General features: G+C 35.8%; 1 protein-coding gene across 1 annotated transcript in view; it reads right to left on the minus strand.

Moving 5' to 3' along the window:
- The window catches only part of LOC125077380 (nephrin), a 393621-nt gene that overhangs the window by 23787 nt on the left and 353677 nt on the right, over window positions 1–16157 (minus strand). Inside the window, exons 13-14 of the mRNA XM_047689307.1 lie at window positions 15656–15797; window positions 11018–11172 (exon numbers count right to left, since the gene is read on the minus strand). Of these exons, the coding sequence (XP_047545263.1) occupies window positions 11018–11172; window positions 15656–15797 (297 nt within the window). The remainder of the gene's footprint in view (window positions 1–11017; window positions 11173–15655; window positions 15798–16157) is intronic.

The raw sequence follows: 16157 nt of genomic DNA on the forward strand, positions 1-16157 counted from the left end.
ATATAGTTTCTCGTGTAAGTTAAAGTTGTAGGATGTTTGTAGCTTAATATTCTCGTAAAAAAATGTGTTTTTTTTGTGCACCTGTGGAAGTCTAAAACATTATTAACAAGCCATCTTACTGAGTTTAGAGCTGAAGCAATGGATATTGTATCAACTGAATTTCTATCCTAATAATCTGATAATTACTTCTTGTCTAAAGGGCCATAATAAAATATTTTTTAGTATACAGTTTACGACGTTTTTTGTTTTATAATATTTTTATGAGATTATGTATAATATTTATGTAGGTAATTTATTAAATATATATAGAATAATTTCTAAATTTGACAATAAAGTAAAATCTTAGACCGTGAATGGAACGAAATTTGAAAAATGTAATGTTCCTCTAATGATTACAAAGAGTCTCTAAGACAGTTAATACGTCGAGTATTTCCAGGACAACAAATCGATTTTCTAATTTAAAGTTTACTTTTTTGACGTCTAAAAACACCCGAAGCGTTTTTAATTTAAATACATCTCAAAATTCAGCTTCTAACGATTCATACGTGAATAACGTAGAAATGTTTTGAATAAAACGCCCAATTTCAAAAATGTCACATAGCCATAAATTACTTCGTTACAAGTTCTTGTGGTAGTCAGTATCAACAAAGAACTGGCCGTGAAATAACTAATAACGCTAACCACTCGACTGGAAAGTGGGTCAGGGTATAATAGCTAATACGAAGTTTTAATAGGCAAACGTATTCGAAGCGGTGGTCCGGCGCAGGTGGTAATTAGTTCCTTATCAGGGCCGGCGCAGCTCTTTCCCAGAGCTAGCGAACTCGAATTTTACGAAGCAACCGGGCACTTCAGGAAGCCATTTCGCCTAACTTCTAGGTACAGGGAAGTTTGTCGAACACAGGGATAATATAAAAAGTCTCTCGCTGAGAGCTAATTCGGAAGATCTTAATGTCGACGGAACTCGTGCGGAGTGTAAAGTTTTATCGACACGATCCCGTCAATTGCTCGGTTCGAGCTGCTCGCCTGAAAGGGATCAACTTGTCTCAAAGTCTTCAGTCGCTCCACTCTTAGTCGCATTATCCGAGCACTCATTATGATTTTACTAAAGATCAGATAGTATTAAAACGCGAAACCCTAACATTTGATGGAAATTACTATCGTAACGTTAAAACTTGAAATGTGTTTTTATTTTTAATAATATTTTAGTGGTTGTTATAACTTCCTAAATTTATCAGTTTATTTCTTTATTAACTATACACATTTTAAGAGATAAGTTCGCTGAGTATAGACTAGCTGAGTTCGATATAATTTTATAAGCAGTTGTCTCTCAGTGTGAAGCGATAACGGGGGCGTCGCTCATAAATAGCGGAATAAGCGGTAAACGGCAGTTTGCATGAAATTATGATATATATTAATCTTAGTAATGATTAAACTTCCGACAAAACACTAATGCACTGCATACAAAGATTCGAGTGCCCATATAGTCGTTCGCATAAAAGTTTATGAAAAATAAACAACGTAAGAAATTGGAGCAACAATTGCGATTTTCTAAAGTTGAAATTTCATCATTTATTCATTCATTTCATGCTTATTTTGTGTTTTGATTGAAAAAAATATGAAAAACTTTAACTATATGACTTTGCCGGCTCGCCTGGTCAGGTACCACATTCTTCACCTATTTCACCATTTTAATTTCCATCGTCAAATACCGTTGCTGCATTGCTATGATAGGAATGGTTGACATGCCTTATAGTGTCAACATTTATGGGCGTTAGAAACCACTTCCAGCAGGTGGCCTATTTTGTAGATTTAAATAGTGATGTGCGATATTAATTACATATTATAATCAGGAAACTGTTAAATAGTTTAAGCAGACTTTTTGTTTTTTCTTCCTAAAAGTTGCTCATGCTTACTCTTTCGCTGAAGCGCACGAGATAATAAACATCCTTAATTTTTAAGTAAATGTGATGCCTTACTGCTGTAAGGCATGTAAGGCATGTACATGTACAATCTATTAGATGAAAAACGTGTACCTATATGCAAGCGTGAATGTTTCAGTATCGTCTGTAAGTCAATATGTGTGTGCAAATCAAACCATTTCACCAATCCTTTGAGAACGACGTCATTAGGCTCGCTTTTGACCTTTCAAATGGGAAAAAGTGCACTTTTAACAGGAGCCGTGCTTAAAATGAATGTGTCGACTAATTTATTCAATCCCCTCGTTTTACATACAGCACCCCACCCCTCATCCCCTTCTCGCGTTGTCCACTAATAACGTGTGACTTGTCATTATTCAGTTGAAACGGAAGTTGATACGCTCAGCTCGTTAATGATAAGTAGATTGTATGGCGTTACCGGTTTGAAGTCGCGGTAAAAACTAATACAATTTTGGGAGCTATCGATTCATTAGGCCATGGATTCTCGCGCGAGGATTATGAGAAGAGGATTCGTTATGAGTGGCTATTTTTCGACCTCCTTTTGTATTCATGTGTATAAATGATATCAAATGAAAATATATTTGATTCTTAAAAGTACTATGAAAACGTGCTCATGTTAAAGCCGTTTTTATGGACTAAATCGAATTTTGCTCAGCGTATATTTTAATTTTTGAATGCTTTGAATATTTCCTCGAACAAACCGATAAACACATACATTTTATTTATTTGTATGTATAGTTAACGTATTGTGATGGTAAAACTGAGGAGTTTCTCGCCGGTGCTTCTGGGAAGAATAAATAGTAATGTGGCTTTATATATTCAAGCTTCCCAGAATAACAATTCATTTTGAATTGAATTGTTTTTGACTTTTGACCTTTTGACCTTTAGGTAACAAACGTTTTATAACATAGAGGTACGCTAAAATACTATTTCCGAACTGATCATTCGAAGTCAATCATTCGGGATACTTTTGTGTGATCTTATCGCACCAATCACTCACTACACAATCACGTGTAGATGTTTTGTACTAATTGTACTGTATGTTGGCAGTTATCTTTGCGTGACAGGTTCACTGAGGGCGAGTCATTTCCCGACGCGCTTCGTATGCGTCTCATATCTCCTGAAGTTCCTCGTTACGTTATCAGCTATATTAAGAATCAACCTAAGTCAAAATGAATTAGGACAATATTTTTATGAAAATTTACCAAAAGCCTTTACCGGGAATATATTCCAGCAATCGAGTACTTAACAATCAGGGAAATGTATACAGTGTCTTTACCTGGGCGCGACGAGACAGAGGCGTACATACGCTTGCATAATTAACACGCAAACATCGTTATACGAAAGTCATGTCTAAATAAAGCAATACATCTTATAGAGCAGTGATATATCATTTAAAAGGCTTCTAGTTAGTTCGAGGGATGTGACGTCACTGTCGCGAGCTAAGGTGACGCGAGATGATTAAGTGCGGATGCATAGTTAACTCGCTGGCAGCCGGTAATTGTCTCCGGAGCGCGGGGGAGTGCGGGGAGCGCGGTGGAGGGGGAGAGGTGTGAATCATTCATGAACGGTTGACGGACTGATGAGTTTGCTGCTCTCAAAGTAATTTACACGTAACGAGGCGATCTTGAGTGCACACGCTGTGAGGATATACGAGTATGAGGACGCCGGCTTTGAAACGCAGAGATAAGAGTCCTCTTACGTTAAACACTTTGTAGGCATTCGATGGATACCAATATGATATTCAGATCTAATTGCAAGACGAGTACGGTTATAAAATACACTCTGCTCTATAGTTTGTGTTCATTATCTAGAACAAAGAAAGATTCAGCTTTTTATGAGAATCATGTTCAGTACTCAGTATGAAGTAAAATTCATTACTTGCAGTTAAAATCCAAGGAGTTATTTTCCTTCAAGAAATATAAACTAATGAAGTCCATCAACAACGTCGGTTATTCTTGGATGAAATTGGTTTCTAGCTTAGCGATTGTTTATTCTAAGTGCAGTGTTTATTTCCCAACGCGCTCGGGTCACGTACTCCGTCGCGCACGCCCTGCGCACGTCCCGCTCACGTCCCGCGCGGCCAGCGGTTCCTCATTTAGCGGTAATGTTGTGTGCACAGCTCATGACTTAGCCCACTCGCTTTATTAGCTGCACTCGAATGGAGAACAGAAACCCCGCGATTTATATTAAAACGTAATACCTGTTGTTTCCACGTACGTTTATTATAATATATCGTTCGCTACCGCGTAATAAGCCCCTCTCTGATTCTTAATATATTGCGGTTTATAAGAAGTTATGAATTTCATGAACAAAGAGAAGTTCCGGAAAAATACGATATGAATTAAGAAATTATACTTTAAATGTATTCGTATTGTAACTCGTTTTTTTTTTGTATGAAACGATTTTGCTCAGAGCTGTCTCGGCCAGTAACAATAAGGATGCTGTTAGTCAACATTACTATCAGTATGTAAGATGTGTAAAGTTTTGGAAGATGATAAAGTGCCCACGTATACGCACAAGAACGGGAGAACTCCATATTCTCTAACTCTAGTAGACGGTTGAGAAATCGGTGCAGAATACTAGGCATCGTACGCTTTCGATCTAGACTGGAATGAATAATTGAAAGTTTTAACCAACCAGGAGTTTGAGTTAAGCGGCCACTAGATCAACAAAGCTAGTAACTTATCTCGCAAATGAGTATAATGTATGTCATGGGTACAGTGGGGACGTACTCGGGACTAATTGATAATATTGCTAATGAGAGACGTACTCATCACCAAAGTAACGCTAGTGACTGAATCTACAAGTAATATTAACATTACCACTTTCATCTTGAAAATACTCTAATTTAATTTTTCATTGAACTCCCTCCCACCATCAGGTGGCCCATTCGTTCGCCCGGCTTCCTTTTATCATTAAAAAATCTCTTCAACAGAGAGCGAATTTGCAAGTTCATTGATTTTTAAGCTCACAATTTACATAGATTACGTTTGTATTACAGAACAACGATTTATTTCTTATAAAATCCTAGTCCTTGTCACGTAATACATATTTAATGATAGAATTAATCGTTGTGAGCGAATTATAACTAGTACGGACTCTGGCATTCATGTTTAATGGAACACTGTAAAGTTATTAACTGCTTTGTTTTCGGTCGCGCTCCACGACGTGTGGCAGCTCTACCTTCATTAAGCATTAATGCGAAGGACATCGAGGGTTGCCGAGTTAAGTCTCCTCCTACACAACACGTATATATACGTATATATAAAGCACCCGTAAACTTCTTAATAAAAACTGAACCTCCGAAGAAATACATTTATGTACGATCTAGTGAAACTCATTCTTCGAACTTAACAAAATCAAATGTCGTGATGCCATAGAACAACCGAGAACAGCTTGTTAACTGTAATGACGGCGACGTCGTGCCTGTGAAATATTATACAAAGTGAAATAACTAGACTTCAGTCAATTGTTCGCATAGGTGTATCCAGTGCTCTACCCTCCTTCTTTTTATTCTGAATACATGCGACGTACTGAAATGATGATATCTACGTCACATGTAATCAAAATAAATCAGAACAAATAAAATCAAAGTATTTTCAACCAAAATTAAAACGATTAGTTAATGATCACCTTTTCCGACGTTAAATCCAATTATATTATGTTATAGACTTTGTTCAGTTGCGGCCTAACGTATTATTTACACAAGCAAATATAACTTTAAAATAATATTATAAACATAATTCCGAAACTAATCGTTCAAATTACAAAACTTGTAAGGTTGAATTTATTTATAGATAATGTTTCTAATTAGAAAGTTTCTTTTTTGTTCTTTGATGAAAATCATAAAGTTTAATGTAATGTTTATTATCACTTCTGTACACGAGAAATAGTCCTTCGTTTTGTTAGTTTTAACATTTAATGCATGTGGATTGAAAGACACAGTACAGCCGAGCAGCTAGTATACATGTATGGTATGTATATTTATATTTCATGTTTATTAAAATCATTTATATATATTAAAAACGAGGTCTTCATGTAGCGCTTGTATTGTGGGTCGAGTTATGTTTATCATAAGACCGAAATTCAGGTCTCGATACATTTCTCAGCTACGTTCCGGAATCCCGCGCTTTATCAGGACGTCCCGTGTCGGCCTCGTACCGCTCTCCGATTTGACGTCCCGCTCTATTTACATACATTACAGGATCTCAGAGAGACTAGTGATGTAGTCGGATCAACCAAGTGCATACCTCTGAGACGACTGAGACTAGACGTCTAAATATAGGATCGAGCTTGTGTTTGTTTTAGATGTAGTCTGTTTAAGTCCAACGATATCCTGTTTTGCGTAGAAATTAAAACTGAAATAACTTTGTACCCGGTAAGGTATATTAAATACGCAAATTGTACTTGAATACATTTAGTTCTAAATCATGCAAGAACCCATAAAGTTTTATGCGCTTAGTTTGTGTTCATAATAAATTTATCTCGTGCTCGTATGAATAGGAAAATATCGTGAGAAAGCTTGCGTACATTGAAACTATCTTCATAAGAATATCCGACAAATTGTGATGATGTTGGGTGATGGTATCCTTTGTAAACCATTTACTTACCAAGGTCCAGCAATAGGATGTTTCAAGTAATGTTTACTTCTGACTATTTTAAATTAGATAAATAAAAATTACATTTTCAATACATTAACATTCAAGACAGGTTTATGTGGCCCATATATATATACCGTAAAGTACATTTTATATTTTTATGCTCGAAATGATCTCTTTATACATATATAGCGTGTCCTTAATTAAGTGTTTCTCAGCTTTTTGAATTTGAAAGTATATTTAAAAGTACAGCATTACCATTTATAAGTGCAGATGAGAAGTTAATCAAAGTGTTCACGATGGACGACAACGACAGTTGGGATAAGAGTTTCAGTAGGAGTACATAAAGCCCGATGTAAATCCAGCTTCTCGAAGTTTCGTAAGTTTTAATTGTGAACACAAGACAACAAGGAGGTCGTTTTAGAATAGACCAGGGACGTTTATGGATCGCTGTTTTACTTTACTTTAATTTTAAGCAGCATTTGATTACAATATTTCTACATTGTGAAGGACGAACGTTAGAGAATATACAGACTACCTGTAATAGAACACTATGGTGGAATATTCTCCAAAGTCTAAAATAAAAAGGAGCCCTTGGGTTAGATGTGGGATTTTGACAGTGAGACTCTCTGTATGGCTCTATTACGCGCCCACACCTGTGAACTGCAATATGCCTCGCGGAGCTGGTCTTCATTAAGACTGGGCACCGTGGCCGTAATTGGTCAAAACAACAAACATTATTTGTACAAATACTATTTATTTATGCAATAAATATTCCAGAATTACAGTTTGTGTTTCTGCAACGGACGAGTTCTCATTAAATACGCTTTGCTTGGGGGCGAGGCAAAGATATTCGTTACATTTCTGAGGACGCTCTCTAAACATTCAAGCTAACTAATACTTGGATCGATCTGTTTGTTTTCAATTTCCTTCAAAAATTATTACCGTCTGTTTGTACGAGCCGCCAGCGCTCCGCATCCGCCCGTATACCTTGGACTTGCAACTCGCTTCGACGCACTCAATCCTTTATTACTTGTATAAACAACCGTATTCCGTTCAAGTAACTTTATTAAATTTTGTATGATTTTGTAAATCTAACTATCACGTCAATTGCAAAATAAAAAAAAATTGTTCGACTCGGCTATCATGTAACAGGATTAAGTACAAAAAGTAATGCTATCACCGGTACTGAAATATAGATTCTTTTTTGAAAGTCAGACGAGCGAATGAGTCCGATGCTACGTGGTCACCACCACATAGACATTTATTTATTTTTATGGGACGAATGGTATGTACTTGCCCAGACAATGGAAATACTTGGACAATTTATGAATACGAACTCCAGGTTTTTTTATTATTTATATATTTTTATATAATTCTATAATAAGCTTTTTTTATATAAGATTGAAATCAATTAATAGGCAAAGTTAAAATATTCTACTAACCAAATCAAAATAGTTTACTTATTCTGTTCTAAAAAGCTTTAAACAATATCTGGAACGTTTGAATGAAATTTTCAATACACGCTCGCTTGATGGTAATGTTATCGTCTTTGCTGTAAAGTCAATATCCCGAGGAATCTCCTTCAGGAGTTCAAGTGCCTTGTATAGTGGTTTGAAGCTTTGTTCGGTATTAGCATAAATGTATTGCCATATTACTAGCTATTCGGACCGGATGCTGTGTACACTTCCAAGAAACGTTTTGTTATTTATCATTTGAACCTTCGAAGGACTAAATTCGGGTTTATTAAATTTTGTTTATTCCCGATATATAATTATTATTGCGGTGTTAGTTTTAGAGAGACTTATTTAATATATATTTTAAAACTAAATTAATTTTAAGGTAGCAACAACATTCAGCTTAGGAATACAAGGTTAACGTTAACTACAACTATTAATACCCACACAGTCTGTGCACTTAAAAAATATTTTTATTCGCTTTCGATTCTTGATCTCTCAACAGTTATAACGCTTTTTTTAGTCATTAAATATATCTAATATTTTTTAACGAATGTCACGTTAAATTCTGTCTCTTGTACATGTAGCACAACCTATGATTATTATTTTCACTGATATTTAAACATTATACTCATTTTAGTTACTCGTGGAATATAAAGCTCATAAAAATAACATAAGACAAAAGATAAAACAAAAGGAAGTAAATGATTTGGAAAGGTTTAGTGCTGAGAGTGTTCCTCCGAGGTTATAAATACTTTTGTAATAACATTGATATCAATTTAGTCGCACCAGCACCCATGAGACGACTAAACGGCTAAACGCGATCAAACGGCTGATATTAAAAACCTTTTCGTAAGTTGCGGCCCTCTCAGGCGAGAAATTAAAGGTTCGACGGCCCGAATGTTAGTTTTTCGAGTGATTTCGTCACGTGACTGATGAAACATTTTTTTCCACATATTTTGGTAAAATATCAACCGGGTCGATGATTTCGTGTTCCTTTTAGCGACGTTGAACATTTTTATTCAGATTTCGTTCGCTCGACTTAAGTTAACTTGTCACTCTAACTGAACAAGAACAAACGGTGTTCATATTCGTATAAATAAACCTGACCCACTGACCTTCCGCTTACTAACATTTAGAATACATTGTTAGGCTCTTAAGACGCGACTTTGTTAGTCACGAAAATATTTTTTTTCTCATAACGTCTTCCATTCAACAAACGATAAAGGGTATTAGATATTTGGGCAACTAAAAAGGTTTCCCGAAAATAATTGGGTTTCAGTTCATAGCTCGTAAAATGACATAAGCCTGTGAGCGATCTAGTACATAATGACATGATATAATCGCCGCAAAGACGATATTTGACGTCAAGGATAAACTTCATAACGGAATGGAATGGTAACATAATGTATCTAAGTCAAAGTTAAGGGCAGATGTAGTTGAGAAGCGAATCTCGACCGAGACATTAAGAGGGGCTCTTGATTAATCTGGCGTAGGATCCAGGGCGAGCCTTAATTAAAATGGGATTATCTTAAGGCTGCAGCGGAGTTCGGTGCCGGTAAGGAGCCATCCGCAGGGTTTCCTTGTACCTAATTTTTTCCTATCGCTCTTTGCGCGCCAGCTAATGGGTCTTCCGATAAAAAGATCTCGGCTTTGCTCGGTTAATTTTTGGAAGCTATTTATTTGGTTAATAGACCCAGCACGGCCTGTCGTTAACGTTTGAAAACGGTGGTTGCTGATATATGAAATATGAAAATAGATATATGGAAAGTAAAAAATAATAATATACAAATATATACATTATAATGTAACTCCGTGGCGCGGGATCTACCGCTATCATACAATATATGCAAACAATTAAAATTTACTGTAAAAGAATATTATATGTAGTTAAAACGAATACGGAGTAATCATCATATATTTATGATTTTTTTCTTTGTAACGAAGAAAATACATTTGAATTTTGGCACTGACAGCAAAGTTTGGATAGATTAGATTATACTAGTAATTTAAAAACAAACTAGTCATATACGAGTTGTAGTTATTCAATTCATTTTTTATTTGTTTGTGAGAAAGCCGATTTTCTCTTTATCTGGTTACATAACGTAATGATGTAACGATTCAAAATTATGTTGTGGATAAGTAACCCTTACAAAAACATGCTCATAATAGAGTTAAGTGACTTTACCACGAAGTGAATAATGTCTTTAATAAGATCAATGTGAATGTTTTTATTATTTGCCGATGTAAGTATTTCCTTAATCGCCAATTGTATGGCTACGTCGTATATATTCACCAAATTTGTAAGCAAATCCAAGTCATCTTTTGTAACGATAACTCGACACCCTATTTTCCGCGACATCAATTGAATCCTCAAAGAGACAAATGTAAAAGTCGTTTATCGAGGTCTCGAGGCAGTGCGAAATCCTTTATTGCGGTCGCAGCCATCATAATGTTGAGGATCATGCTCGAGGCCGGCGTCAAATCTACCAAACGTTTCGGCCACTTTTCCTCGTTACTGTATTTGGCCTAATGTTTTGCTCGGCTAATAATGTGCCGGATAAGTCGGGCGCCGCGCCGACACTTACTAGGCCGCTCGCTCCCGCGGGACGCAGACTTAGACACAAATTGAGTTTCGGTTAGTGATTTGGGGAAACAAGTAATACGATCGCTTCATATCTTATTATGGCGCAAAAGATTATCTCTGATTTACTGAACTCATGACAAAATGTGTAATATTTCATAATAAGTGTCAAGGCATCTTCTTATGACTTAAGTATATAGAAGGGTTTATAGAAGGGAAGGAAGAAAAGGGTTTGGAGTTGATTCTACCACGTTGCCACACTGTGGGTTGGTTAGTTGATTGATGACCCGTGACAAAGTCTAACCCGGCTCTAACTATAAACTGCAAACGAAAAGGAATCAAACCGTTTTATCCATTTATTTCAAAATAGAATCTAGGGTATTGCAGTTTGTTAAATCTTAGACCTAAAAATATTAATTTAACAAATAATAACCGTACCTGTTCTTTTTTCAGGATCAGGGAAGAGCAGATCGTCGAGTCTGGCGGCCGACGAGCGACCTTTACTGTTGACGGCGACTGCGACCAGTCGGAAGCGCACCTCCCACTCCAGTCCGCGCACCGTCCATATCGGGTCCTCTGACGTCAGGTTGACCCTAGACATTCATACTATTTAGAATAATATTACAGACAAAACAGTGTCTTGCAGTTGCGTTAAATATCAAAATTTCATTCGCCATGCGATCAATCGTAATCCTTTTTCTAATTTTATCATTGTACATACATCAATTTTACATACAATGGGTTTATATCTAAATGATTAATTTTACAGAATAAGAGGAATACAAGGTATGTAGTATTATTTGAATAATCGTTTTTATATCCAAAAATATAAACGCAACTGTTTTTCAGCCAGGTCATTTCAAGGACGACAGACATATTCGCCCCTTGGTTTTGGTGGGCCCCATGTGTCGTAAGCGTTGGGCGAAATGGTATTCCAATAAATATTTATGAGGTAAAGCGAATTAGCTTGACATAAAAAATATACAAAGATATTTTTTTATAGAAGTACCATTTTCGTTTCTCGGTGACACTAATAAAATGAATTTGAATCTAATTCAACCCGTAAGCAAATTCAAAACCTGTTTATAATTTCAGATAAGAGTTTAATTGTTATCTATGAATAATTTAAAGATACATGTAACATACATAAAATTCATAAACGACAACTACTTATTTTTCTCTTAAGTTATCGTATAAGTAGTTCCCATTGTTGAAATCATCTTTAATAATTGATGGTATTGTATGGATGGTGTATATTATGATCAGTTACAATGCTTTTGCATTCAGTATTTCTTGAATGTGTACACATATCTTCATATTTGATTTACTTGAGTGTTCGTTTCACATGTTTGTAATATTTTTGAATACGCCAAATACTTAGTCAAACAACGCGAGCACGCTCTGCTAAAGAAAGAAGAAGTGCGGGAAAGACCTTCATCCAAAAGGGCATTCAGTAACATGGGACGTGAACGCAGAGCCAATAAACACACTCGAAATAGAAACTTATTAAACTTTAATTCACGGCTCCGTTACAAGTCCTAAACTATTGTTTCTCTACACAAAGTTAACTCCACCGTAAGTACATCTTTATTACTATTATTATTACCACTATGTGTACGTACTGAGTAACATTCATGACTTCTTTCATTGGCGGGCGGTGTGTCGGTGGCGCAAATTACATGGTGAAGTTTTGTTTATTACCAAGAATTAGGGTAATTCTAGAGGTCGTTGGGAAACATTTGGACAGGGAGAGTGGTCGCCGGCTCCCTGGAGACGGCGCCTCGCTAATGTACCGCACGAGCCACACATACGACGTTTGTTACTTAGGAAAAACAAATTTACAATGTTGAAACGCGATAAATACGCGTTTTATCACGTAAATGTGTGGAGTTTGTGTATTTTAACCAATGATAAACTTTTAATCACGTATACGAAAATTATATTAATATTTTAAGTTATCTCTCATGAGTGTACGTGGGGTTATGATTTGTAAAGTACCTCAAAGATTTCTTGAATATTACACTTTGTATCAAAAATAACTACTTTTTATCTAAACAATATCTAAATATCTTCAAACTTGAAGATATTTTGATATGTGGTGAGGCGACACGGATTCTTTAAAAATTTGGTTACAAAAAGCGAATCTTAAATCCATTCGGTCCGTCATTTAGTTGCTATTCACGAAAAATAAAAAGCCAACTATACAAGACATGAGACCCAGTACATAAGGGTATCCACAAACCCAAGTGCATATATCTTTTCCGACTGACCGATGTGACGTTAAACGCACTACTCGATTATTCAACAAGCATAAATCCGATCTTCAATACACGATGAGTTTATTGTTCCAAAACGTTATGAACGCATAAAATGCTCAATGAGCAATTTCACTGCATTATTATTTTAGTAGATAAAACCTTATTTCTTAGAGCTCGTTATTAGGACGGGAAGTTTCATATAGAAACACGATTTGCTAATATTTCCTCAAGCACAATAATTTGGCAAAAATTGTTTGGAAACTCTGATAAACCCAATATATATTTCGACTTACTTTATATTTTAGCATATTCTGCATAAGAAAGGATTTTTTTTATTGATTTTCGCATTTAAATGATGTCGTAATCTATCTGTTCTGGTATATAACTTGTAAAATCTATGATAGTGTTAATTTTTGTGTTTGAAAATAGAGGTTAACTTACACATTCGTTATATTACCACAATAAAATAATTTTATTAATGTATGAAACGAAACGATTGTTCCCTTTATGTAAATATTATGTATATAATGCAAATGAAGGTTCACTTCCAACATTATATCAGCATTTTTCGAAATACAATAATAAAATGTAATATGTATATCCGGCGCGCCGCGTACTCCACTTACGCTCCATTATGTAATAAATTGTATACGATTTTTCGAAGTCTCTTAATGGTAATCGAAGATCCCAAAGAGCCAATTTAAATGCTGCTTAGATTACAAATGTAATTTATTAGTTTTATTACATAAAAATATCGCTTCGTCTAATGTGTGAATGTATGAGTAAGGCAAAGGCAGAGCACGACCTGAACAATCAACAAACTGCTTGCCCAGATTACATCACGAGATTTTCGATTCGAAAAGTACATGATACTTTTATACTGATTTTATTTGCAAGATAATTTTTTAGGTCGATGTGGTTCGATTAATGAATCATTTTTATACCAACCATATTATTATCTCGACAGCCGTTAAGTAGCATATCAATTAACGGTAAATCTTTAAGCTTTTCTTTACAACAAACCAGTTGGAAGCGGATTATAAATGTACCAAGCAGACAAGGGCAGGGCCTACTTGACCCGGGAAATTTATAGCTGAATTTTTACAAGAGAAAGATAAGGCTGGCTCGGATCTAAAGCCTCGTTAGCGGCCATTGTCCGCCTCCCTCCTATTGTCGCGGCTCGTATTATATCCTGAATTAGACGAAACCCTTTTTCACATTATTACCTCCGAGGAGGCTCTTGTATTATCTTTGTATAGAGCGGCAAGAATTGCATTTTAAACACCACCTTGGTGTTGGGTTTGGTAATTATCATTACTAATTTTGAGAGTTTCATTTTTTGCAGGCACATATCTTAGATCGTAGATATTAATCTTTATATCTTAGATAATGTTGTTGTCTAGGCGATGACGATGTAAGTAGTAACGCATATTTCTAGCAGTGCCAGTATTTATAGAGAAAGAAGAGAAATAATTACTGGTGTCTATATTGAGAATATATATGTCTAATTTTCAACAATTTAAACCCTCAAGGAAGCTCATAAGAAACAATTATCTTTAACGATTAGCAGTTTTGTAAAGTAATAATAAACAATATCACGCCGTAGAAAAGGCGACGTCCGCCTGACGAGTGCGTATCGCGATAATCGCGTTACCGGCTGTAGTTAATGTATAATGAGCGCACTTCCGAGTTTAACGAGCTCGTACTCGTATAACTAATTATGAAATATTACATCACATGCAAGTATTACATAAAAAATACATTAACACGTGCCAGGGGTAAACATGAGACGTTACGACGATGAGAAATTATTATTTCGAAGAACACGTTCTTTGAAGAATTACTCGAGCTGTTAAACGGATGTTGGAAATTAAATTATAGCCAAAATATAATCCAAAAGAAAGAAAGCATTCTTGCCACCATTCCACGTGGTTAAGATTTATACAATAACTATTTTTAATTCATATTTGCATATATTTAAGAACTTAATGTAAATAATTCTTATGTTAAAAAAAAGTTACTGTAAAGAAAGGTACTCCCTAACAATTGAAGGTGGGCACAATATATTATTCGAATTACTTTCAAACAAACAACCTTATGATTATTATAGTTTGCGTGTAGCTATAGAGTACATGGCCCATAAGATCACGACTCTTCACATCGGAGCGCGTCACACAGTCCAGGCACGCCAGAGAGCAGGCTGCGTGAGCAGATTGCCTCTGCAATATTAAAAACAATGCCACCCCTGAACACCCGGTCCCACCCTATCGCCACTCTCCCGCGAGCTCCACACGGCGCCGCTTATTAGTAAAATGTTGCTTTTTATTGCGAGCGGAGAACCCGAGTGGTATGATTAGGCGAAGAGGAGCTCTTCATTAGCCCAGTTTGTGGGTAAGATGATGTAATTAAAATGACGTCGTCGGCTCTCCCCGGAAGATTTTAAAGTAATTAAACGTCACTTATGATCATTTATGTATATTATAAATAGTAGAATCAAGCTCGAATAAATGGTTTTAAAAAGACGTCAGATCATACTTCGTTTCTATATTAAAATTCCATAGTTAGTTTTAACTTGATTAATAAAAATAGAAGGCTCATAGAATCAATACCTAAAAGATTGTATTCAAGATAAAAAGCGTGGACTTATTATTTGAAATGACTCTGTAGGTAGTTAAAGATTTTTTTTCGAAATCGCATGTGATAAATTTGGAAGATGTGAGTGACTCCGAACTGTGAAAGGGTTAACCATCACGTCACCCTTATTTGCGTGAGTTTGGATTAAATAGTTTAGATTACTTCAGGTGGAATAGTTTCTTACCTGGGCTTGTTGTCATCTCCAGAGTAAACTTCGAGTAGAAAGTGCTGCGGCAGGCCACCGTCGAACCCCGCCACACATGACACTTCCACTGAATCTGATGTTTGATTCCATAACGTGCAATTTCTTGGCGCATGTGGTTTTCCTATAGAAAAACATAGAATAAAATATTAGATATTATACTACTTATATGGAAACACGAGATGTGGCGTTCTAGAAGCGTATACGGAGAGGCGATATCGAGAGGTTTTGGATCATAATAAATATCTCAAGTCGTAAAAATTTATCACATTGTGGCCCGACTCCTTATCTCAGCTTACATCTTTTTATAAAAATGCGATGTTCTTCTTCAGTTCGCATAGCACACTTCAATACGAAGATCGGTATTTAGCAGCTATATACTACTAATGCCGCCTCCGAACTTTACTCCGTCATCACTATTTATATATGTAAATAGAATGGTTTCGTATGTTTTTAGGAGCATTTTGTCTATGCAATATGCATA

Source organism: Vanessa atalanta, chromosome 3 (assembly GCF_905147765.1).
Source record: "Vanessa atalanta chromosome 3, ilVanAtal1.2, whole genome shotgun sequence".
Classification (NCBI taxonomy): domain Eukaryota; kingdom Metazoa; phylum Arthropoda; class Insecta; order Lepidoptera; family Nymphalidae; genus Vanessa; species Vanessa atalanta.